At 47.7% G+C, this 27,240-nt stretch overlaps 1 protein-coding gene and 1 long non-coding RNA gene across 3 annotated transcripts in view; one reads left to right on the top strand and one right to left on the bottom strand.

The window, feature by feature from the left end:
* Window positions 1-27,240, bottom strand: part of LOC141165572 (uncharacterized) — a 43,687-nt gene that overhangs the window by 9,324 nt on the left and 7,123 nt on the right. For both annotated transcript variants that reach the window (XR_012251176.1, XR_012251177.1), the window contains exon 2: window positions 26,107-26,229. This is a non-coding gene — a long non-coding RNA (uncharacterized lncRNA). The remainder of the gene's footprint in view (window positions 1-26,106; window positions 26,230-27,240) is intronic.
* On the top strand, window positions 327-26,257 carry GRXCR2 (glutaredoxin and cysteine rich domain containing 2). The gene is made up of 3 exons (XM_073651276.1): window positions 327-668; window positions 1,861-2,058; window positions 25,993-26,257. The coding sequence occupies exons 1-3, from the start codon at window positions 336-338 to the stop codon at window positions 26,209-26,211; spliced, it is 750 nt and encodes a 249-aa protein (XP_073507377.1). The 5' UTR covers window positions 327-335; the 3' UTR covers window positions 26,212-26,257.

Genomic DNA, 27,240 nt, shown 5'->3' with positions numbered 1-27,240 from the left:
ACCATTCAGAGAGATAATAAGCGTGTAAATAAAGTCTACAGTTCATATCTGGTCTGATGACTTTGATCTGTTTGTAGTCTGAGTCTCGTCAAGGATGTGGAAGCTGAGGTGATGTAGTTGTCAACCCATACATATGATTACTCTTTTCATGAGTAGACATTCATAATTGATAAGGTGGTGTTGGTTGAGGTTACATGAGAAGATCTTAGGCCTTTCATGCATTATTTATCACTGGCAGAAATGGATGAAGATAAAGTACACAGAGAGGTACACTGACACACAGAGTTTAGCCTTTAGACAAAATAAAGGAATAGCGCAAGATACTACAGCCACCTATGGAAGAACTGCAAAGAAAGTTAAGCCAAAGGTATGAAGACAGACCTCGGAAGGTGAGGTTTAAGATCTCCTCAGCATATAGCGGCCGGGTTCTGAAACAGGTATTTGAGGACGGCCAAGAACTGGAGTCCCCGGATGAAGAGTATCCACACAGTTTCCTACATGAAAGTTTTGAGTCCTCTGAACATTATTACAACCAAGGAGAAACACATTCACAATTCTACCCAACAGCCCGTCTGACGGCTCAGAGAATAAGCGTTTTCAGAGATGGCACCTCTTACAGATTAGCTGGTGACCCCATGTTTTCTGGATGCCAAGGAGTGGGCAAGACTGTAAGTACTTTTGCTGTGGTTTTGATTCTTTTGATGGGTGGCTTTCTTTAAATTCTTGAAACATATTTGCTGTTTCCTGCTGCATTCTTGACAGATTTTGATATGATTTTGCAAAAAAAACTTGATATGAATGTACTTCAATGTGTTAATACAGCTTTGTTCATAAGCGGGGGTTACACATATTTCAGAGCAATTGGTATCTGAATATTAGGGTACAGTGATCTGACATTCATGTAAAGTCTAGTTCCTTTTTATCTAATGTGCCCAGTGGGGAGGCAGCAGAAAAAAAGAGCAAAGTATGCTTGTTTTTAACCAAAGAGATAAGGCATACCTGAGCCACCTTTTGCCACAGGGAATGTGGCAACCAGGCAGCCAAACATGCACACTTGGCCAATCTGAAAGTAGATTTTAATTAATAGATCTTGGAATAATATGCTTCCCTCTCTCGCCAGGAGCTGTGGCATGTGCTGACTATGAACTGGAGCAGCTCTGCATGGTCAGACACAGCCATCACACAGTACACAGTAGGGGCACATTTTAAGATTATCTCAGCACAGGAACATTTATTTTAAAACATCCAATTGTGGAAGTTATTATTCCAAGATCTATTGATTAAAATGTACTTTGCTCGTGGGACAACTCTTTTAATGAAGAGTTGTCCCAACAGCTTGCAAAGTGCGACTTTAGCTATAAAATCAGTCTAAGATGGGCGCCACAGTAATTTAATGCATTGTAAATATCGCCCTTTTTGATTAATCTATGGGTGGACAGATAATTAATTCACATGTGATATCACTTTACAACTGCACAATGTGTTGACTGCTGTGCATATTTTGTGTTAATAAAAATTCTCTCAGTAAAATCACGTGTACAGGACTTAACAGTACTTAACCTGCAGTTTTTCATTGCCTTTTGCATTGGTTTATCAGATGTAATGACTTTTCCTAACCCACTACTGATATGTCTATGTTTCTTAGGCAAGAGAGACTGGCATCTCAATACAGGGTTATCATACTACAAATCTTAATATTGTGGTTGTCCTGAAGAGCCATTTTACGTCTTACACATAGGGTTAAAACTGCAAATAATTAAGACAAATGGGAAATTGCCAAAATATTATGGATGTGCACAGTGATGGGAACGATTCTGAAATCTACTCTGCTGTAATTCCTTTACCATGAATGTTTTCCAGACTTCTGATGTAATAGACTTTGGCAAGATCATAATTTACACCAGTAATTTGAAGATTATACGAACTCCAGTTATCAACACAGAAGTGACAGAAGATACAAAATGGTCACCAAGAGAAGGACAGCGAGTGGGTCAGAGAGATTTATGTCATACAGCTATTAAGAGCTGTGAGAACAGTCTGGTACAACAGGCCACCCAGGTAAGAAATAGGAAAGAAGCATAACACCAACGTTACTAACGTTGCATTAAAACTGCTGGATGAAAATCAGAGGAAGGAAGAGGATAGGTGACGAAGTACAAATCAGTGATAAAACTATTCTGGGAACTACCTTCATGTCCACTGCTCTTATCATGGGTATAACTACCAGCACTGCAGCTGCTGTGGGGCTCAGCTCAACTGTTAGATGAAGAGAAGTTATTTAGAGACATACGTGCACAACAAACATATCTAAAAGGAACCTGTCAGCACCTTTTAACATATGGAAGTAGTGGGCTGACTGTATAGCTGCTTGTCCCCCAATAAAAACATAAAAACGATACCTTTGTGTGTACAGACCCGATGTGCTATTCTTGGGAACTCTAGTGTAGAAGACATATGCCACTCAGGCTGGAGGTGAACTGGGGGTGTACTTCAGAAGCACTTTAAGTGCACTTACACGCCCCACTTCAATATGCCTGATGTGCATATTATTTATAACTTAGATTTCTCATGACTGGCACATCAGATTGCTACAAAAAAAAGAGAACCATATTTATTGAAGGAAAGGAGTCTATACAACCAGACCACTTATTCCATATTGGTACCATTTTCGGGCACGGGACATTTTTTGATTGCTTTCTATTCCGATTCTTGGCAGGCAAAATAAACAAAAGCCTACAATTCAGGAACTGTTTTTTTTTAAAAAAATTTTTTTATGCCGTTCCGATTGTGGTAAAATTGATAAGGTAGCTTTATTCTTTCAGGTCAGTACGTTTACAGCAGTACCACATTTATATGACCAGGGGAGGAGTCCTGAGGAGATAATTTGCATATTCCCACTGCATTTTGGGGTAAGTGAAGAGTCTCCGCGAGCTCAAAGAACACTGGATTTTGGCTGTTGGAGCTGAAAAGAGGACATCGGTAAACCAGGGGAGGAGTCCTGAGGAGATCATTTGCATATTCCCACTGCATTTTGGGGTAAGTGAAGAGTCTCCGCGAGCTCAAAGAACACTGGATTTTGGCTGTTGGAGCTGAAAAGAGGACATCGTTAAACCAGGGGAGGAGTCCTGAGGAGATAATTTGCATATCCCCACTGCATTTTGGGGTAAGTGAAGAGTCTCCGCGAGCTCAAAGAACACTGGATTTTGGCTGTTGGAGCTGAAAAGAGGACAGCAGTAAACCGCGCGCCTCCTGGCGCGCGCATTTTGAAGCTTTTTTCACTGTTTTCAGAACATTAACAGTAAGAACATGGAAGAGTCCAGGAGCCATTTGGTGAGCTGCATATCCTGCTACATGTTCACAGACTTGCCAGTGGAAAAGCCAAACTTCACATGCCAGAAATGCAAGCTTGTGTCCCTGTTGGAGGAAAAGTTGCGAAATCTAGAAGAGAGGTTAACTACCTTGAAAATCATTAAGGAAGGTGAAGAGTTCTTAGACAGAGCAGAATTATCTCTTCATGATTCAGAAAGAGAAGAAATTCGAACTGCACCTGATGAAACAGAGGAATGGAAGCATGTGACCCACAGAAGCAGGAGGATCGAGAGGCAGTCAGCACCCATACTGCTCAGGAACCAGTACCAGGCTCTCACGCAGGAGAACCATGAAGAAATACCACAAAATAAGACTTTGCCAGCAATGAATAACCTTGTAAGCCCTCAGAATCCTCCTGGATGGAGAAAGAAGAATGTTGAGAAGAAAAAACGGAGAGTGGTGGTCATGGGGGATTCCCTGCTAAGAGGAACAGAGGCCGCTATCTGCAGACCAGACATAACCTCAAGAGAAATGTGCTGTCTTCCAGGAGCAAAAATTAAAGATGTGTCTGACAGGATATCAAGACTCTTCAGACCTACAGATCACTACCCATTCCTGCTAATACATGTGGGGACAAATGACACCGCAAGAAAGGACCTGGAAACCATCTGCAGTGACTTTGAAGACTTAGGCAAGAAAGTGAAAGAATTGGGAGCGCAGGTGGTCTTCTCATCCATCCTCCCAGTGGATGGCCATGGAACAATGAGGTGGAATAAGATTCTACAGGTGAACAACTGGCTACGTCGATGGTGCCGTCAACAAGGATTTGGATTTCTGGATCACGGAATGAATTACCTATACGATGGACTACTTGCTAGAGATGGGGTGCACCTTACGAAGACTGGAAAACGTGCATTTGGAAGTCGCCTTGCTACACTCATCAGGAGAGCTTTAAACTAGAACAATGTGGGAAGGGAAGCAAAAGGCCAGAAAAAGCCATACAGCTGACAAATACTATTGAGATCTCTGCTACTGGAAGTGGAAAGGAAGAACAAAGACAAAACAATTTAAATAATAAAAATATGGGAGGAAGAGAAACCAATCACAAACTAAAATGTTTTTATACAAATGCACAAAGCATGGGCAACAAACAAGGAGAATTAGAACTACTAATGCAGGAAAAGGAATATGATGTCATTGGAATCACTGAAACTTGGTGGGACGATACACATGATTGGAATACAAGGCTAAAAGGATACAACTTATTTGCAAGAAACAGACTTGATAAACGAGGAGGAGGTGTCGCATTGTATGTTAGAAAAGCGTATATCTGCACAGAGATTGAAGCTTCAGAGACTGGGAGTTCTGTGGAAACTGTTTGGGTAAGAATACAAGGAGAGAACAACGGAAAGGACACCATTGTAGGCATTTACTACAGGCCACCTGGGCAAGCTGAAGATATGGATGAACTCTTTATGTATCAAATGACCAAGTTCTCCAAAAAATATGACGTAGTGGTCATGGGAGATTTCAACTATCCAGACATTTGTTGGGAATCTCTCTCAAGTAAAACTAACAGGTCAAGCAAATTCTTATCCTCTCTTGCTGACAACTTTATCTTCCAAAAGGTAGGGGAGAAAACAAGGGGATCTGCTACTTTGGATCTAATCCTTATAAACAGGGAGGAAATGGTTGAGGAGGTAAAGGTGGCTGGGACCCTAGGAGGCAGCGATCATGCTATTATAGAATTTTGGATAACTAGAGGAGGAAGACATGTGAAGACTCAAACTTCAAGGTTAGATTTTAGAAAGGCAGATTTTAAGAGACTCAGAAAGAGAATAGGAGGGATCCAATGGCTGGATGTCCTTAAGGACAAAAATGTCCAGGAAGGATGGGAAATTTTTAAAAATGAGATTCTCAAAGCACAATCGTTAACAATCCCGAAAAGTAGGAAGAATGGGAAGCATTTAAGGAAACCAGGATGGATGAACACAGAACTTAAACACATGCTAAAAAGAAAGAAAGAAATGTTTATTAAATGGAAAGAGGGAGGCATATCTAAAGAAGATTATAATGCAGTCTGCAGATCCTGCAGGGCACGTATCAGGTTAGCTAAAGCTGACAATGAATTAAGGCTTGCAAGAGATGTCAAAAGCAATAAAAAAGGATTTTGGGGGTATGTCAAAAGTAAAAGAAAAGTCAAAGATGCTATAGGATTTTTACAGGATGAAAATGGAGAAATGGTAAGAGAGGATGTTGAGAAGGCCGAACTTTTTAACTCCTATTTTGCATCTGTTTTCTCTCAGAAAGAAAATGTAACATCAACTAATCTTCACTGTCCTTTTAAAGGAATAGAGGAATCCAAGTTATCTGTAAACAGAAAGATTGTGAGGGAATATTTAGCTAACATAAATGAGTTCAAGTCTCCAGGTCCAGATGAATTACACCCCAGAGTACTGAAGGAGATCGTAGAAGAAATTTTAAAACCACTCTCCATAATCTTTGAAAATTCTTGGAGAACAGGAGAAGTCCCAGAAGACTGGAGAAGAGCAAATGTTGTTCCTATCTTCAAAAAGGGGAAGAAGGTGGACCCAGGGAACTATAGGCCGGTGAGTCTGACTTCTATACCAGGAAAGATCTTTGAACAAATTATTAAACAACATGTATGTAAGTACCTGGATAAGAATGAAGTGATTAACCAGAGTCAGCATGGGTTTGTAACTAACAAGTCATGTCAGACTAACTTAATTTCCTTCTATGACAGAATCACTGACTGGGTGGATCAGGGAAATGCTGTAGATATAGTATATCTTGACTTCAGCAAAGCATTTGACAAAGTATCTCACACCATCCTTATTGAAAAAATGACCAAGTATGCAATGGACCAGGCAACTGTTAGGTGGATTCATAACTGGCTTAGTGATCGGACTCAAAGGGTGGTTGTAAATGGCTTCACATCCAGCTGGATGAATGTCTCAAGTGGGGTACCACAGGGCTCCGTCCTGGGACCTGTATTGTTCAACATCTTTATCAATGATTTAGATGAAGGAATTGAGGGTAAACGGATTAAATTTGCTGATGACACAAAGCTAGGAGGGATAGCTAATACTAGAGAAGAGAGAGGGAAGATTCAAAAAGACCTAAATAAACTGGAGCAGTGGGCAGCAACCAACAGAATGGTTTTTAACAGGGAAAAATGCAAAGTACTACATCTGGGCAATAAAAATGAAAAAAGCATATACAGAATGGGAGGAATAGAGCTAAGCAACAGTACATGTGAAAAAGACTTAGGTATACTAATAGATCATAGACTGAACATGAGTCAACAGTGTGATGCAGCAGCAAAAAAGGCAAATACAATTCTGGGATGTATTAACAGAAGCATACAGTCTAGATCACGTGAAGTCATTATCGGTCTTTACTCCTCTTTGGTCAGACCTCATCTGGAATACTGTGTACAGTTTTGGGCACCACATTTTAAAAAAGACATAGACAAACTGGAGCAAGTTCAGAGAAGAGCGACCAGAATGGTGACTGGTCTGCAAACCATGTCCTATGAGGAACGGTTGCAGGATTTGGGAATGTTTAGCTTGCAAAAAAGAAGACTGAGAGGAGACTTAATAGCTGTCTACAAATATGTCAAGGGCTGTCACATTGTAGAAGGATCATCTTTATTCTCATTTGCACAAGGAAAGACTAGAAGCAATGGGATGAAACTAAATGGGAGGAGACACAGATTAGATATTAGAAAAAACTTTTTGACAGTTAGGGTGATTAATGAGTGGAACAGGCTGCCACGAGAGGTGGTGAGTTCCCCTTCAATGGACGTCTTCAAACAGAGGCTGGACAGAAATCTGTCTGAGATGATTTAGTGAATCCTGCTTTGAGCAGGGGGTTGGACCAGATGACCCAGGAGGTCCCCTCCAACTCTACCATTCTATGATTCTATGATATAGTTTTTTTATGTTTTGGCGCTTTTACACAATAAAAACTAGTTTATAGAAAATAGAATTTAGCGATACAAAAAAAATTAAGAGCTATAACTTTTTTACTTTTCAGCTGATGGAGCTGTATGGCAGCTTGTTTTTTGTGGGACAAGATGATGTTTTTAGCGGTACCATTTTTTTTTTTACATTCGTCTTTTTGATCATGTTTTATTCCATTTTTTGATTGGCGAATTAAAAATAAAATAGAAAACGAAGCAAAAAACGATGCTTTATTTTTTTTACCGTGTTCACTAAAGGGGTTAACTAGTGGGACAGTTTTATAAGTCAGGTTGTTAAAGACGCGGCGATACCAAATATGTGTACTTTTATTGGTTTGTTTTTTTACCTTCATAATAATATTTATTTATAGGTACAGTATATATATTTTTTTGATTATTTTTTTCATTTTTTTTTAAATTTTTTTTTTCACTTTCTGATACTTTTTTTTACTTTTACACTTTGTCTCACTGTAGCGTCGGCGTCCCTGCCTCCTGCTAGGCAGGGACGCTGTTCCCCTCACCTCTCCGCTCCGTGCCCGGCGTCCTCCTCCCGCTCTGCTGGCAGCGCGCGCTGCTTCCCGGCCACTGTGCTTAGGGCACGCGCGCGCTCCCCCTCTCTTAAAGGGGCCGCGCGCGCCGTCCTAAGGAGTCCCCGGCCAATGGCCGGAGGACCTCACCATATATAAGGCACCTCCTCCAAAATGGAGGTGCCCGAGCAATGTTGCTGCAAAGCCTTCACTCTGCTTCAGCCCTCAGGTCCCGTTACCAGTTACCTGCCAGTCACCTGTCAGATTCCTGCTTGATACCTGCCTGATATCCGTTTACCTGCTTGCAAGCCTGCGATCCGACGGTCTGCCTTCCGACACCTGTCAGTCTGTCTATGGACCAGCCTGCCTGCTCACCTGGGAGCTCTCATCTGCTACCTGCCTGCTAGCCTACCTGGAGGCTCCGCCGTCACTTGCCGTGACCACCTGCCTGTCCAGAGACTCTTGCCTGCTCACCTGGGAGCGCTCACCTGCTACCTGTCTGCTAGCCTACCTGGAGGCTCCGCCGTCACTTGCCGTGACCACCTGCCTGTCCAGAGACTCTTGCCTGCTCACCTGGGAGCGCTCACCTGCTACCTGCCTGCTAGCCTACCTGGAGGCTCCGCCGTCACTTGCCGTGACCACCTGCCTGTCCAGAGACTCTTGCCTGCTCACCTGGGAGCGCTCACCTGCTACCTGCCTGCTAGCCTATCTGGAGGCTCCGCCGTCACTTGCCATGATCACCGGCCTGTCCAGAGACTCTTGCCTGCTCACCTGGGAGCACTCACCTGCTACCTGCCTGCTAGCCTACCTGGAGGCTCTGCCGTCACTTGCCGTGACCACCTGCCTGTCCAAAGACTCTCGCCCGCTCCCCTAAGGAGCACTCACCAGCCGCCTGCCTGCTGTCCTTCTACCCAGAGACTGTCCCTGTCACTTGCCGTGAGTACCCGTCCTTCTACCCAGAGACTGTCCCTGTCACTTGCCGTGACTACCTGCCCTTCTACCCAGAGACTGTCCCTGTCACTTGCCGCGACTACCTGCCCTTCTACCCAGAGACTTTCCCTGTCACTTGCCGTGACTACCTGCCCGTCTTCCCTGGGAGCCACCCGCTTCCTTACAAGGACTGCCCCCTTGTATAGTTGCTCAGAGGTTCCGCCTCCCAGACCCGTTACAGTTTGCTCGGGCCATGGAACCCGGTGGCACCCAAGCTCCCTCGCTCTCGGACCTATGTCATGAACTGTCCCGTCAGAGGTCCCAACAGGAGTCCATCCTGAGTCATCTGCGGAATGTCAACTCTCGCCTGGACACTCTGACTGCTCCACCAGCAACCACCGCTAGTGTCATGACTCGCAGCCCGGCAGCGCCGCTGCCCACCAATACCATGGCATCCTGCCCCGGACCCCGGCTTTCTGCACCTCCTCGCTTCGGAGGCGACCCCGCTCAAGCTCGGGGCTTCATAAACCAGTGCACCCTGCAGTTTGAACTCCTGTCCCACCAGTTTATCTCCGACCGGGCCAAAGTAGCCTTCATCATGTCCCATCTCACGGGGGAGGCACTGGCTTGGCTAAATCCTCTATGGGAGAGAGGAGACTCCCTGGTGTCCAACCTGCCAGCCTTTCTCACGGCTTTCCGGAAAGTCTTCGACGAACCCGGACGGAAGACCTCAGCCGCATCATCTCTGTTACGCCTCCATCAAGGAAATCTCACCGTGGGCCAATATGCCATACGGTTCCGTACCCTTGCTTCGGAGCTGGCCTGGGATAACGACGCCCTGGTGTCTGTCTTTTGGGAGGGTCTGTCCGGCCGTATTAAAGATGAACTCGCCGGTCGGGACATACCTACCACACTCGACGACTTAATAACTCTTGCCACCCGGATTGACATCCGCTTCCAGGAACGCGCCAAAGAGGTCACCCGTGAGAGGAGGTTTCTACATCTAGCCCCTACCTTTCAGAAATCTGTCACTTCTCCCGCTACTCCCCAGGCGCACTCACCCGAGCCTATGCAGGTCGACCAGACCAAGATGGTCAAAACCCGTCAAGAGTTACGCCGTGCCGAGGGGAGCTGCTTCTACTGTGGCAGTAAGGAGCACCGGATCCGTTCCTGCCCGGAGAGGTCGGGAAACGCCTGTGTCTAGGATCGCTCAGAGAGGTCATCCTAGACAAGAGTAAACCCTCTCCATCTCTGTTGCTGTCGGTCTCTATCATCTGCGGGGAGAACCGTTATTTTGAACAAGCCCAACTTGACTCTGGAGCTGCCGGAAATCTCATTTCTCAGTCTCTGGTAGAGAAATACCGCATTCCCACCAAACCTCTAGCTGTACCCTTATCTGTCGCTGCCGTGGATGGGGGCCTCTTACCACATCCCATCCAACTCATCACCGAATCCATAACCCTGCAGGTGGGAATGCTGCACTCTGAGAGCATCTTCTTTCATGTTCTGCCTGGACTCTCTCACGCCCTCTTACTAGGCCTACCTTGGCCTCAGAGACATGCACCCGTGCTTGATTGGCAGACCGGAGAAGTCCTTCGCTGGGGACATGACTGCCATAAGACTTGTTTAGTTCCCGTCCATCCTGTCCGTCCTTCTCCTACTCCAGCCAATCTACCTGGTCTTCCGGCTCCTTATTGGTCGTATGCGGACGTCTTTAATAAAAAGGAGGCAGAGACATTACCCCCTCATAGACCATACGACTGCCCAATCGACCTGATGCCCGGCGCTACTCCTCCCCGTGGGCGCATTTACCCTTTGTCTGCTGCTGAGACCCGATCCATGTCAGAATATATTGAGGAGAATCTGGCCCGGGGATTTATCCGGAAATCTACCTCCCCGGCGGGAGCAGGCTTCTTCTTCGTCAAAAAGAAGGACGGCTCACTCCGTCCCTGTATAGACTATAGAGGCCTTAACCAGATCACGGTGAAGAATAAATACCCCCTTCCGCTCATTCCGGAATTATTTGACCGTCTGAGGGGGGCTAGAATCTTCACCAAGCTGGACCTCCGTGGGGCGTATAACCTGGTCCGTATCCGTCAGGGGGATGAATGGAAGACGGCATTCAACACCCGGGACGGCCACTATGAATACCTGGTAATGCCCTTCGGTCTCTGTAACGCTCCTGCCGTCTTTCAAGAGTTGGTCAATGACATCTTCCGGGACCTTCTCTACTCCTGCGTAGTGGTGTACCTGGACGACATCTTGGTCTTCTCTCCAGATCTCCCCACACACTGGAGGGATGTTCGTCAGGTTCTGCTCAGGCTCAGGCAGAACCACCTCTACGCTAAATATGAGAAGTGCCTCTTTGAGCAGACCTCGCTTCCGTTTTTGGGCTACATAATTTCTCAGACCGGCCTACGAATGGATCCTGAGAAACTGTCTGCCATCGAGAAGTGGCCTCGACCAGAGGGGTTGAAGGCTATTCAGCGGTTCCTGGGCTTCGCCAACTACTACCGCCTCTTCATACCGCACTTCTCTTCCCGGACTGCCCCTATCTCTGCGCTCACCCGTAAGGGCACTAATCCCAGAGAATGGCCGCCCGAAGCAGAGGAAGCCTTTCTTTCCTTAAAACTGGCTTTCTCTTCCGCCCCGGTGCTGCATCGCCCGGACGGCAACAAGCAATTCTTCCTGGAAGTTGACGCCTCCTCTTCTGGAGCCGGAGCGGTACTTACCCAAAAATCGTCTTCCGGGAGAATGGTAACTTGCGGCTTCTTCTCCAAACTCTTCTCCTCTTCCAAGCGCAACTATTCTATAGGAGACCGAGAGTTATTGGCCATTAAGCTGGCATTGGAGGAGTGGCGTTACCTGCTCGAGGGGGCTCTTCACCCGGTAATAATTTACACGGACCACAAGAACTTGGCTTACTTCCAGAGTGCCCAGAGACTTAACCCGCGCCAAGCCCGGTGGTCCTTGTTTTTTGCTCGCTTTGATTTTGTTCTTCATTTTCGCCCGGCTGACAAAAACATCAAAGCTGATGCCTTGTCCCGATTCTTCCTGGTGTCTGATCTTGAGGAGGAACCTAAACACATCATCGATCCCGCCAGAGTAATGCAGGTGGCCCCCCTGAGTCTAAATCGTCTCCCTCCCGGTAAGACGTTCGTAACGGTACCTGATCGGGAGAAGATCCTACACTGGGGTCACTCGTCTAAGCTTGCTGGCCACGCCGGTCAGAAAAAGACCCTCCAGCTTATCACCCGGCACTACTGGTGGCCTACCCTGCACAAGGACGTAATAGACTTTGTTTCTGCCTGTGTGTCCTGCGCCCGCAACAAGGTTCCGAGACACCTGCCAGCCGGTCGCCTCCTTCCTCTTCCAGTACCTGCTGCCCCCTGGCAGCATATAGCTATGGACTTCATAACAGATCTCCCTGTCTCTGCCGGTTGTACGGTCATTTGGGTGGTCGCTGACCGCTTTTCCAAAATGGCTCATTTCATTCCCCTGCCAGGCCTCCCGTCTGCACCCGAGCTGGCGAAAGACTTTATCCGCCACATCTTCCGTCTCCATGGCCTGCCCCTCCACATCGTGTCGGATCGTGGGGTCCAGTTCACCTCAAACTTCTGGAGAGCCACATGCAAGCTGCTAGACGTCACCCAGGACTTCTCCTCCGCATACCACCCACAGTCCAATGGTCAAGTGGAGCGGATCAATCAGATCCTGACCAGTTACCTCCGGCACTTCGTTAATGCCCACCATTCAGACTGGGTGGATCTCCTGCCATGGGCCGAATTCTCTTACAATAATCACGAGAGCGAATCTTCCTCCAAGTCCCCGTTTTTTGTAGTCTTCGGTCAGCATCCTCGGATCCCATTTCCCGTCTCCACCTCGGTGGACAATCCGGCTGCGGAATCTCTCGTTAGCAAATTTTCCTCCATTTGGGAGAGTACCCGATCCGCACTCCTTCTGTCGTCCGAGCGGATGAAAAAACACGCTGACAAGAAACGCCTGGATCCTCCACAATTCCGTCCTGGAGAGAAGGTCTGGCTCTCGTCCAAGTATGTCCGGCTCAAGATTCCTTCCTACAAGTTAGGGCCTCGGTTCATCGGCCCACTGGAAGTTATCAAACAAATCAACCCAGTGGCCTATAAATTGAAACTCCCGGCCTACTTGCGGATCCCTAACTCCTTCCATGTATCTCTCCTCAAACCCGTGGTACTTAACTCTTTTTCCAAGTCTACAGGTACGCCTCCTGCTCCGGTTTCCGCTGAAAACGAGTTTGAGGTAGAGAACATTCTGACCACCAAAAGGGTAAGAGGAAAAACCTTTTTTCTGGTAGATTGGAAGGGGTTTGGTCCTGAGGAGAGAACTTGGGAGCCCCGGGAGAACATCCATGCCCCTCTCATCCTTGATAAATTTCTGTCTGGCCTAAAAAAGGGGGGGCCTAAAGGGGGTGGTACTGTAGCGTCGGCGTCCCTGCCTCCTGCTAGGCAGGGACGCTGTTCCCCTCACCTCTCCACTCCGTGCCCGGCGTCCTCCTCTCGCTCTGCTGGCAGCGCGCGCTGCTTCCCGGCGACTGAGCTAAGGAGTCCCCGGCCAATGGCCGGAGGACCTCACCATATATAAGGCACCTCCTCCAAAATGGAGGTGCCCGAGCAATGTTGTTGCAAAGCCTTCACTCTGCTTCAGCCCTCAGGTCCCGTTACCAGTTACCTGCCAGTCACCTGTCAGATTCCTGCTTGATACCTGCCTGATATCCGTTTACCTGCTTGCAAGCCTGCGGTCCGACGGTCTGCCTTCCGACACCTGTCAGTCTGTCTATGGACCAGCCTGCCCGCTCACCTGGGAGCGCTCATCTGCTACCTGCCTGCTAGCCTACCTGGAGGCTCCGCCGTCACTTGCCGTGACCACCTGCCTGTCCAGAGACTCTTGCCTGCTCACCTGGGAGCACTCACCTGCTACCTGCCTGCTAGCCTACCTGGAGGCTCTGCCGTCACTTGCCGTGACCACCTGCCTGTCCAAAGACTCTCGCCCGCTCCCCTGGGAGCACTCACCAGCCACCTGCCTGCTGTCCTTCTACCCAGAGACTGTCCCTGTCACTTGCCGTGAGTACCCGTCCTTCTACCCAGAGACTGTCCCTGTCACTTGCCGTGAGTACCCGTCCTTCTACCCAGAGACTGTCCCTGTCACTTGCCGTGACTACCTGCCCGTCTTCCCTGGGAGCCACCCGCTTCCTTACAAGGACCGCCCCCTTGTATAGTTGCTCAGAGGTTCCGCCTGCCAGACCCGTTACACTCACTATGGGACTTTCCCTTTTTGCAGCCTGATCGCCTGTATAGCATAGAGATGCAGCAGCATCTCTATGCTATACAGCCTGTCAGCGCTGCACAGGCAGAAGTTACTTTCATTGCGCACTGCGCATGGTCAACGTAACTTCCTGCTGTCTGGTGACCCGGATATCATCAGGTCACCATGACAACTACTGGGACCCCGCACAGACAGCGCGGGACGCCGGAGAGGAGGTAAGTAAGCGGCGCTTACCTCCCTTTGCTCCCGGAATTTCGGGGGTTAATGTGCGGTCCGGCACCGCTCATTGCACATAGTACCGGGTGTCAGCTGTGACAATCAACTGACACCAGGCGGTGAACATGCCCACACAGCACCTTTGCAGGCGCAATCGCCAGGGCGTTTTAATACGTATCTGGTCCAATAGGCCCAGGGCCCAGATGCATATTAATAAGCCCCATGTCAGAAAGGGGTTAAAGGGAGTCTGTAACCCCCAAGATACCAAGATAACAATTAAATTGCCAAAACAATTATAACGGGGACCTAGCCCCTAATAATTCATAATTGGCATATATAGTTTAACTTAATATTTTATTTAAAATTAACTTTTATTTGATATGTAAATGATGGAACTTTGGTGCAACCTTGGCGTGGTCTATGCTTTGGTGCACTATCAGACCCTTCTATTTTGCATAATAAAGCTTGTACCTTATAGTGATTGATATGTCTATGAAGCTGACAGCAAATGCTGTGCCATGTCATTTTGAGAGTCTGCACCTGAGCACTGACACTGGATAAGCACGCAAAATGATATGACACGTTTTTGGATTGATAGAAGGAGCAGGTGCCCTCTGCTCTCCCTCCATGGACACCATAACAATACATGTAGCATTATAGCAGTACTGCAATACATTATACAATTGATCACAAGTTCAAATTTTTAAAAATATTTTACTCAAGTTAATTTGAAAGGTATGAGTATCCCAAAATGACGCCATTTAAAAAGACTTTCTGCATAAAACAAACTCTTATACAGCTACCTAATAAAATTAATAAAGGCTAATTTCCAACATTAAATGTTATCACCTATCCACAGGACAGCTGATTGGTGGGGATCCGACAGTTGAGACCCCACCGATCCATACAATGGGTATCTGAAATATCACGGTGGTATGTAGCAGGGGCATACATGTGTGCCACCACTCTATTTATTAACTATGGAACTGATGGAAATAGTACAGATCCATTCAGATGGCGTACTCACTTCAAATCAGAGCCCCAATCTTGGGATCAATAGCTTTTATAGTGTCGGACCCACACTAATCAGACCGGTATCACTGAACTTTCAGTGTAGGGAAACCCTGAAACCTCTAGGTTAGGCAGGACAAGACAAAAAAAATAGTGCTGTGTGCAGAGTTAAACTGCGCCATGCACTGATGGGGTAAGTAATTTAGTACAGAGCAGTGTCCTACAGGATCTGATTTCTCCCAGATGACGGGGAGATTGCTGTTGTATCACGGTGTGCACGGATTCGAATAGCTTTAGCTGGTCCAGAGTTTGACTTTGCAAGAATTGACATAATGCCGACTGTGACGGAGAGCTAAACGTGTGTGTACAGCGCTGTTTATTAGACATATACAACCTAACTTAGAAATAGAACACTTTCCAGGTATCCTTTTCCATCTTCGTCTTGAGGGCAAGATAAAATAGTTTTTCAAACTACCTCCAATACAAGTTAAATATGCACTGCAATGGAATTCTTTACATTTGCCCAAGTTAAAAAAACGCATTACAAAAATTTGTATCTTCAGCCTTCGGGTTCGTGGACATGACGGTATTTTCAATCCAACTGCGATCCGACAAAACATCAGATCGCACTGGAACCAATGTTATTCTATGAGGCCGTGCACATGTTTGATTATTTTCCTCAGACAGAGTATATCAAAGGAAAAAAAAAAATTACAGCATGCTTGATTTGCATCCTATATTCGGATCGCTCTCTGCCATGCAAGTCAATGAGTCCATGGAAAAAATTGGACTTCACTTGGATGACATCTGAGTGCAGTCTGATTTTCATGGACTGACAGAATGGAGAAGATGGAGACATTTTTTTTCCCATCTTCTCCTCATCCAAATAAATTGGATCACAATGTGCTCAAACTCTGATCAGAATGTGATTAGTATGATAGGCCCGATTCTCTCAAAGAAAAATACAGTGGTGTGATGCTAGCTTTAAATGGAGTCAGCACAGAATGACTGTTCAAACCAAGTACAGGAGCTTGGTGTACCTTTGGCTTGGTCAAACAGTTCAGTGCACCTTCCCACCTACTTGTTTCCATTTACCTCTGCTCTTCTCTGGCTCTATAAAGCCAGAGCTGTCAATCAAATAAGAGGAGGGGTGGAGAGAGAGGGAAAACAAGAACTTGTACTTAAGGCCGGGGTCACAATAGAGCATGGGATGTAATATGCTAATGACACTTGGCTCAAACTCTGCTGCGAGCGGGAGCCGAGTGTCATGCTAATGTGCGCCCAGGGGTGGATTAAGAGTAGCAAGGGCGTGGGACCCCCCCCATCTACACACAGCTGGAGACCGCACGTAGCCATCTATACACAGCGGGAGGCCGCACGTAGCCATCTATACACCGCGGGAGGCCGCACGTAGCCATCTATACACATAGTGAGGAGGCCGCACTTAGCCATCTATACACAGCGGGAGGAGGCCGCAAGTAGTCATCTATACACAGCGGGAGGAGGCCGCACGGCGCCCCCCAGATACAGCGGGAGGAGGCCGCACGGCGCCCCCCAGATACAGCGGGAGGAGGCCGCACGGCGCCCCCCAGATACAGCGGGAGGAGGCCGCACGGCGCCCCCCAGATACAGCGGGAGGAGGCCGCACGGCGCCCCCCAGATACAGCGGGAGGAGGCCGCACGGCGCCCCCCAGATACAGCGGGAGGAGGCCGCACGGCGCCCCCCAGATACAGCGGGAGGAGGCTGCACGCAGTCAGACACACAGAGACAAACATATACAGACATATACATACAAGCATAAACACATTTGAAACACAAAAATACATATAAACAGATATCACACAATGTTATCTGCACACAGACACACATCACTCACCATCCCCCGGCTCGGCTCCAGTAGTCCAGCTTCTCTCCGGTGCAGCACTGGAGGGCGCACACTGCGTGACGTCACACTAGCAGACATGGCCGCGCACAGGGCTGTGTCTCTTAGCTGTGACGCGTCCGGGCCAGCACAAGCACACAGGGAAGTTAACAGGTGCAGTGCTGACCCGGCCAAAGAAGAAGCGGGGGCACTGCGTATCTGCTGGGGGAGCGGTCCGGGGGCCCCCCCGCCTCGGCCTGCCGGTGTGTGCTGCATTGGCGCAGCACATACTATAATGAGGGCAATCTGGCCATGGGCCCCCCGGAGTCCCAGGCCCCGGGCGGTAGCTCAGATTGCCCTCATTATAATCCGCCTATGTGTGTGCCGATCCTCTTGTATGAGAATCACAGCAAAGGTGCCAAGGAGACGGAGAAAGTAATTTCTCAATCTCCTCTATTGTCAGCATCTGCATTAATTGCACTGCACTCAGAGTGCAGTCTGATATTTTACACCAACCCATAGATTTGTATGGCTGCATGCTTTCTGAGACACGGTGCCAATCGTACCATGCAGCGATTTTTTTTTTTTTGTGTCATGCTGACTCGGCATGAGAAAATAAATGCTAGTAGGCACCGATCCATGGTATAACATTGGAGCGAGTGCTATCCGATAAAACATCACATAGCGCTCGTTCGATTTATACGCTGACTATACGCCCGTTTGAGTAAGCCCTAAATGTCTGGCCATGCCAAGGGTGCACCTCCGCATGTACTTGGTTTGAACAGTCATTTTGTATTGACAAACTCCCTTTAAAGGATTAGTCCTATGAAGTACATTTATCACCTAGCGATAGTGTCTGACCACTGGAGAACACATCACTGATTTAGTGGTCCTGAGACCCTGTTCTTTTTCTCAGCACAACACCAGTGAGGGGAAGATTTAGGCCACGGCTAGTGTTGAGCGATACCTTCAGATATCGGGAAATATCGGATCGGATTGGATCGGACCGATACCCAAAAAGTATCGGACCGATACCCAAAAAGTATCGGACCGATACCCAAAAAGTATCGGACCGATACCCAAAAAGTATCGGACCGATACCCAAAAAGTATCGGACCGATACCCAAAAAGTATCGGACCGATACCCAAAAAGTATCGGACCGATACCCAAAAAGTATCGGACCGATACCCAAAAAGTATCGGATATCGCCGATTCCGATACCGGAAACCAATGCAAGTCAATGGGACAGAAATATAGGAATGAAAATAAACCCTTTCTTTCCTTGTAGGTTAATTCTACATGAAGGAAAACAACTAAGAATAATGTAGAATGTATTGGGGGAGGTGGGGGAGACAATAAAGGCATAGAGGTTTAGCCCAATCAAATGGAATAGCAGGAATTAATATATTTTTTTAAGAAGTTCTGAGTTACGGAAATATTGACTATGTTAAGTATTTTTATATTTTGTCAGATATTTATGTTTCACTACTTCCATACTCTTCAGCTTCTTTTTTACTTCTCCCACACTTTCTCCTTCATCATCCTCAGTATCAGCATCTTTTTCATCAACTTCTTCATCTTCTTCGTATTATTCTTTTTTTTTTTACATTCTTCATATTCTTCTTATTCAACTATTATTCTTCTTCATATTCTACTTCTTCATCTTCTTCATATTCTTCTTCTTCATCATATTCTTATTTGTGACAGGCATTCCTGTAGTTGTTATCTATAAAAGTTTGGACATTACACCTTTCGTTCTGCCCGTCACAAAAGATTTACAACAGGATTTGTCCGCGTTCAGTTTGGCCTGCAGCAGCAGGTCTTTTCCAGGGGCACCACGAGGAGGAACGGACTCACCCCCATACACTGCTTAGTCATCTTCTGCTTATAATTTAGATATTATCTTTTGCTCTGATTTTTAGTCTTATGCTTAATGTTCTTCTGCTTTTTGTTCAGCAGCTTCTTGCACTTCTGCTTCTTGGTTTTCTGTCTCTTGTTCTTCTGTATCTTGGTGGTTGTCTTCTTCTTTGTCCTCTTGGTCAACTTCTTCAGGGTCATCTTCTTGGTCTTCTTCGGGGTGGTCGTCTTCGGGGTCGTCATCTTCAGGGTCCTCGTCTTCAGGGTCCTCGTCTTCTTCGGGGTGGTCTTCAGGGTCCTCGTGTTCAGGGTCGTCATCTTCGGGGTCCTCGTCTTCTTCGGGGTCGTCTTCAGGGTTCTCGTCTTCGGGATCCTCGTCTTCGGGGTCCCCGTCTTCGGGGTCCTCGTCTTCGGGGTCCTCGTCTTCTTCGGGTTGGTCTTCAGGGTCCTCGACTTCGGGGTCCTGGTCTTCGGGGTCCTCGTCAGGGAGATCCAGAGTGATTACCAAGAACCATTTCAAAAAGCTTGAACTTGGAAATGTAGCAGAAGGTACAAGAAGGCTGAGGAACTGCCGAGAACCAGCTGATGGTACTGGAAACCGGATGGGTAGCAGAAAGTACAAGAGCCAATTGAACTACCGAAGACCAGCTGACGGTACTGGAACTCGGTTACTAAGCAGGAGGTACCTGTGCCAGAAAGCACTACCAAGGATCAGCAGACGTTGGTGGAACATGGATACCGAGAAGGAGGCGCCAAAGGCACTGCCGAGAACCAGCTGACAGTACCGGAACCCGGATGAGTAGCAGAAGGTACAAGAGCAAAAGGAACTACCGAGGACCAGCTGACGGTACTGGAACCCGGATGGGTAGCAGAAGGTACCCATGTAAAAAAAAGTTGCAAGGTCGCGAGCCGGCCGCAGTTACCAAAACCCACAGTCCTACAGGGGGTGCTTGTCCTATTGGCACTATGGAACCAGCCTTCTTGCCAGATCCCGCAGCCCACATAGGAGTCACCTAAACTGCAGGCACCATAGAGTCGGCTAACCCGACCGCAAAACGACAGGTCAACGCATTGGAGGCAAAGTGACGTTGACACTACCCGGAAACAGCTGGCGTGCTGGAACCAGGCTGGGCAGGAGGGAGTACCCGTGCCAAAGACACTGCCGAGAACCAGCTGACGGTACTAGAACCCGGAGGAGTAGCAGAAGGTACAAGAGCCAATGGAACTACCGAGGACCAGCTGACGGTACTGGAACTCGGTTACTAAGCAGGAGGTACATGTGCCAGAAAGCACTACTAAGGACCAGCAGACGTTGGTGGAACTTGGATACCGAGAAGGAGGCACCTAAGCCAAAGGCACTGCCGAGAACCAGCTGACGGTACTGGAACCCGGATGGGTAGCAGAAGGTACCCATGTAAAAAAAAGTTGCAAGTCGCGAGCCGGCCACAGTTACCAAAACCCACAGTCCTACAGGGGGTGCTTGTCCTATTGGCACTATGGAACCAGCCTTCATTGCCAGATCCCGCAGCCCACATAGGAGTCACCTAAACTGCAGGCACCATAGAGTCGGCTAACCCGACCGCAAAACGACAGGACAACGCATTGGAGGCAAAGTGACGTTGACACTACCCGGAAACAGCTGGCGTGCTGGAACCAGGCTGGGAAGGAGGGAGTACCCGTGCCAAAGACACTGCCGAGAACCAGCTGACGGTACTAGAACCCGGAGGAGTAGCAGAAGGTACAAGAGCCAATGGAACTACCGAGGACCAGCTGACGGTACTTGAACTCGGTTACTAAGCAGGAGGTACATGTGCCAGAAAGTACTACTAAGGACCAGCAGACGGTGGAACTTGGATACCGAGAAGGAGGCACCTAAGCCAAAGGCACTGCCGAGAACCAGCTGACGGTACTGGAACCCGGATGGGTAGCAGAAGGTACCCATGTAAAAAAAAGTTGCAAGTCGCTAGCCGGCCGCAGTTACCAAAACCCACAGTCCTACAGGGAGTGCTTGTCCTATTGGCACTATGGAACCAGCCTTCATTGCCAGATCCCGCAGCCCACATAGGAGTCACCTAAACTGCAGGCACCATAGAGTCGGCTTACCCGACCGCAACACGACAGGACAACGCATTGGAGGCAAAGTGACGTTGACACTACCCGGAAACAGCTGGCGTGCTGGAACCAGGCTGGGCAGGAGGGAGTACCCATGCCAAAGACACTGCTGGGACACAGCTGGCAGTGCTGGAACCCAGGGTAAATACTAAAAACAGAGTGGAGCCAGAGTGTAATTGGAGCAAGTTTTAAATCAGTAGTACAGTGGATGTGGACAAAGCAGGAGAATTTGCCGGACACACAGCAGGGGAACAGCTGACGTTACTGAACCCCAATAACACGCCAGCAAGTGTTGACTGTGCAAACGGCACTTCCGAGCTCCAACTGGCGGTGTTGGAGCTCAGGGATAATACTAAAAACAGAGGAGCCAGAAGTGTGATTGGAGCAAGTTTTAAATCAGTAGTACAGTGGATGTGGACAAAGCAGGAGAATGCCAAGTGTGCGCAAAGCAGTCATCAAAGCAAAAGGTGGCTACTTTGAAGAACCTAGAATATAAGACATATTTTCAGTTGTTTCACACTTTTTTGTTAGGTATATAATTCCACATGTGTTAATTCATAGTTTTGATGCCTTCAGTGTGAATGTACAATTTTCATAGTCATGAAAATACAGAAAAATCTTTAAATGAGAAGGCGTGTCCAAACTTTTGGTCTGTACTGTACCTCCCTCCTCTGGACAGATGTCTTCCTCCTCTATTGACTCCTCCTCATCCTCCTCACAAAGTGTCCCCTGCCTATGCCTTTGTGAGGAACCACGTTGCGCAGACTGTAGAGAAGCAGATGGCATTTGTGACTCCTCATCCTCCACCTCTTCCAAAACCTCGTCCCTTAGTGCTTGCAGTGTTTTTTCAAGCAGGCAGATAAGGGGGATAGTCATGCTGACTAGCGCATCATCTGCACTCGCCATCCGCGTTGTATAATCGAAGGCAAGCAAAACGTGGCAAATGTCCTTCATAGAGGCCCACTCAGTGGTGGTGAAGTGTGAACGGCGCGCACTGCGACTTGTTTGCGCCTGCTGCAGCTGGTACTCCATTACTGCTGCCTGCAACTCACACAACCTCTCCAACATATGGAACGTTGAATTCCACCTGGTGGGTAGGTCACATATGATGCGATGTTCCAGAAGGCGTAATCGGCGCTGCAGAGCTGCAATGCGCGATCTTACATTGCTGGAACGCCGCAAGTGAGCGCACTCTATGCGGACCTTGTGAAGCAGTGCATCAAGATCCGGATAGTCCCTCAAAAAACTCTGCACGACCAAGTTGAGCACATAACTTGGTCGTGCAGAGTGCCAGACATGGGATGTGAGTGAGGTTGCCTAGGCCCAGAGCTGCCACCAGATTTTGGCCATGGTCACACACTACCATGCCTGGCTGGAGATTCGCTGGCACAAACCACACGTCGCTCTGCTGCTTGATGGCATTTCAGAGCTCCTGCGCTGTGTGGCTTCGATTCCCCAAAGAAATTAATTTTAATACGGCCTGTTGATGTTTGGCCACGGCTGTGCTCATATCGGTCATCATAACAGGTAACCGTTCACGGGTCGATGTGGAGGTAGACCGTGACGGCTCCTGCAGCGCTGATTCAGAGGAACTGGAGTATGAGGAGGAGTCAATGTGTACAGAATGGATTCCTGCAATCCTTGGAGTTGGCAGAACACGTACAGCGCCACTCTCAAGATCTATACCTGGCTCCACAACATTTACCCAATGGGCAGTGAGGGAAAGGTATCGTCCCTGTCCATGCTTACTGGTCCACGCATCGGTGGTCAGGTGGACCTTGCTACTGACGGCGTTTTGTAGCGCATGTTTAATTTTTCCCTCCACATGCTGTTGCAGGGCAGGGACGGCTTGCCTGCTGAAATAAAAGCGACTGGGCACGTTGTATTGTGGGACTGCCAATGCCATAAAGTTACGGAAGGTGTCAGTCTCCATCAGCCTGAATGATAGCATTTCAAGGGCCAGTAGTTTAGCAATGCCAGCATTCAGAGCCTGTGCTCAGGGGTGGTTTGCCGAGTATGGGCGCCTTTTCTCCCATGCCTGTGCTAACGATGGCTGTAGACTGGCCTGGGAGTGTGAGGATGACAGGGAAAGTGGTGCTGTGGGTGGAATTACACTGTGTCTCTGTACAACAGTGCCAGAGATTCTTCCATGGCGATCCTGTGAGGAAGCCGAACCAGCTGTGTGTGAGCTGGAGGAAGAGGCTACAACACGAGCTGAAGAGGTGGTAGGTGGCGCTGTAGGTTGGCCTAGGTCTTCAGTGTGTTTTTGTAACTCCACCACGTGCTTGGTCCGCACATGTTTCCACATATTTGTGGTATTGAGGTTGCTGACACTTTTCCCTCTTTTCACCTTCTGATTACACAGCTTGCATTTGACAAAGCAAATGTCATCTGCAACTGTGTCAAAAAAGGACAAGGCACTGCAAGTCTTGGGAGCGCCCGCTTTGGATTTTGGAAGAGCCATGCTCCTAATGGGTGCTGAAGTGGAGGCTACACGCAACCAAATCTTCCCCCTTCCTCTCCCTCCTTTTTGGGCCGCTCGGGGAATCTCTTCCTCAGAGCTGCTCCCACCACCTTCCTGTCCCTCACGCCATGATGGGTCAAGGACCTCATCATCTACACCACCCTCTTCAAACAACTGCTTCTCCTGGGTAGTCTCGACAGCACAATACGCACCAGAAAGTGGCACCTGAGTCTCATCATCAGATGCGTACTGAGGTGTGCTGCTGACCATAGGCACTGGCCCACCCGCCTCTTCAGATTCAGAGAGATAAAACGGTTGCGCATCACTGCATACTACCTCTTCTTCAAATTCTCGAATTCTGCTTGGCTGGCCCCCTCTTTCCAAGCCAAGAGATTCAGAGAACAGAAGTAGAGATGGCTCCTGTCCAGGGCTCTCTGACTGCCTGGGCAATTTGGCAGGTGGTGAAGAGACAGATGGGTGCTCTTCAGTGCTCAGGACCTGAGAGGATCTGGAACTAATTGAAGTCTATGCGTTAGCTGCCATCCATCCGACAACGGCTTCAATTTGGTCCTCCCGCAGCAGTGGGGTACGGCTAGCTCCTACAAAGCTGCGCATAAAGGACTGTTCCTTGGTAAAACTGCAGCAGGCACAGAATCCCCACATCCTCTCCCTGCAGGCACAGAATCCTCACGTCTTCTCCCTGCAGAAACTCCACGCCCACGTCCACGACCACGACCACATGCCTTATTCCCTGCCTTCTTCATCTTGGTAGACTGATAAAGATAGGCAGAAAAGTACTAAGGGCTTAGTGTGCTTATTCCTGAACAGCTGCTAACAGGTATAAGAAACACTAATTTTATAAAGTGTGGACTAGACTTAAATATGAGCTAATGTGGCCTACACAACTGTACAGTGGAGTGTTTGGTGAACTTTATTTTGTTTTTTTTTGTCACAAAAAGACACTGGATGTGCCCAAAGATGTAATACCGATAGTATCACAAACTTTTTGTAGCTATTACAATGTAGGAAGGTAACCTACAATGCAATAGATGAGGCTACAAAAAATAGGCTAATACTAATCTGGCTGGGGCTGCAGGGCACAATGCTGCAGAAAGGCTCCTCTAACTACTCCTATATAGTGTGTTTGGAACCAATTTAGCTGAATACGGATGGAACCACCACACTAATAGGAGATATCAGGAAAAATTATGAATTGGCAAAAAAGGACAATGTATGAGGCAGTGACACACACTGAGTGCACTACAACCAGACGTGGTTGAAGCACACACTACAGGGTGAGCTGCACTCACACACACAGACCTTGCAGACAGCGGTGAACAGCACAGACAACTGTGCACTAGCGCTGCAAGGCACAGCGATTTATAAAGTAGTTTTGGTAAAGCAGAATAGACCAAATAGGTAGCTAAAACTGTCCCTCAGAACAACAGCGTCCTATCCCTAACTGAATTCACAGCAGAGTGAGCTGAAAATGGCGGCGGCGGCTTTTATAGTGCATCATGACATCATTTCAGCAGCCAATCACAGCCATGCCATTAGTTAAGATGCCTACATGCCTAACAGGATGTGCCCACACGTCTTAGGATCCTCATTGGCTGAATAAAATGAAACTGGCTCATTGCATTATGGGAATTTCCGATTCCGGTATACGATATTGCAAAAGTATCGGAATTAAGTATCGGAATTCCGATACCGCGAATATCGGCCGATACCCGATATTTCAGTATCGGAATGCTCAACACTAGCCACGGCCCAACTATCAGTATTCGGTCAATACTTTTTCTCAGGAATGGGAGACAAAACCAGGTGAGGAACAATCAGAGAAAAGGTATAATAGAAACAAGTCACCAATTCTGCATTTATCACCAACCCCTGGTTTTGGTTCCCACTCCTGAGAAAAAATACTGACCAAATACTGATAGTGGGGCCGTGGCCTTAACAAAACAATGGTAACACTTTCATCCTGCCATACCTTTCAATGTCTAGGGAGCTGATGGAAACAGCTAAGCACAGCACGCCTCTGTTTCCAGTAACCCAGGGGACAACGAGTAGACTGGCAGGGCACATTTTTGATCACTGCTCCATTCAAAGTCCTCCTTGCCACAATTGTGGAGCAAGGAGGACCGGTGGGCCTAACACCTCCTTTCTAGCAATTGTTACAGCTACTATGCATCTCAAACTTTTTTTTATTAACTGGAACCACACCAGACAGACCAAGGAAATGCCTGGGCCGTGATGGTGTCAGGCTTCACCTTCGGTAGTTTAGTCCATACTAAAATGAAATATATCTCTCAATGTTCCTATTTTAGCTACTGACCCTGGTGTAACATTACAATAATTATAATGATGGTAGGATGATAGGATATTGTCATTCACATTGTACCTTAACTGCATTTCAGGAAGAAGAGGAGGCCCACGAATGCTCACAGTGCAAGGGCTCACGAAGTGCACCTTGTTCTTTATGTCATGGGAGCAAGTTCTCAATGTTAGCCAACCGTTTTAAGGAGTCTTACCGTGCTCTCCGCTGTCCGGCTTGTGATGAGAATGGCTTACAGGCTTGTCAGATGTGTACTGATGAGACAGAAGATTTTGGACGACCACTATCTCCTCGTTCATAGAAGGGTAGAAAGCATTGGCTATACAAATAAAAAAATCTTTCTTTAATAGGTGACGTACAATCATTCACTGCCCACGTCTTACTGTATAGAAATTTAGGAAATGCTTGGTCAATTGCAGGGCGTCTGTTACCCTGAAAACTCAAATTATACTATTTATAAAATCCTGTAGGGCCCCTATGAAACTCATGACTGCAGAATAGAATTCCCAACTTTAATTGTACTGAAAAACGGTTTTATAGTATATGTAAGGCTGTGTACCCACTATGCGTTTTTTAAGCGCTTCCGCAGTGGAAATTTCGCCGCAGAAACGCTTAAAAAACGCTTGGTAGAAGGTCTGCCATGCTCCCCAATGATAATCCGCATGTGCTGTGCACATGCTGTGGAAATGTCCGCTGCGGATTATCCTTGCGGAAAAATCCACAGCACTACCAATTATTTTGCGTAATCGCGACGTTTTCGCCGCCGTTGACTTGCATTGAATCACTTAATATCCGCATGACTACATGTGCACATGCTGATATTAAGCGATTCAATGTGCGGATGGTGCCCGGGTGTGGAGAAGAGGAGACTCTCCTCCAGACCCGGGTACCATAGTACCTGTAAACATTAAAATAAAAGATATACTTTATACTCACCTTCCGATGTCCCCCGGTCTCCATAGTGATGTGTCCTGGCTTCCCGGCAGCTCGCGATGGTCTAAAAGGACCGGCCATGACGTCATTTACTCATGTGACGCGTCACGTGACGGCTGACGTCGGCGGTCGCGTGACCTGTCACATGACTAAAGGACATCATGGAAGGTCCTTTTAGACCACCGCGAGCCACCCAGCACACTGGACAAGACCGGGGGCCACCGGAAGGCGAGTATAATGTTTATTTTTTACCACTCTTTTACTATAACTTGGTCACACTATATGAATCCATGCCGGTTGCACGGATTTATATAGCGTGACCAAGTTGTCAAGCACTTTCCAAGTGATGCTAAAATCGCTTGGAAAGCGCTTGACAACCCGCATGCGGAAATGCATG

The sequence above is a fragment of the Phyllobates terribilis genome, unplaced genomic scaffold (genome assembly GCF_046119375.1).
Source record: "Phyllobates terribilis strain yellow unplaced genomic scaffold, ASM4611937v1 Scaffold_11__3_contigs__length_659146591, whole genome shotgun sequence".
Classification (NCBI taxonomy): domain Eukaryota; kingdom Metazoa; phylum Chordata; class Amphibia; order Anura; family Dendrobatidae; genus Phyllobates; species Phyllobates terribilis.
This window is presented reverse-complemented; position numbering and strand designations above follow the sequence as displayed.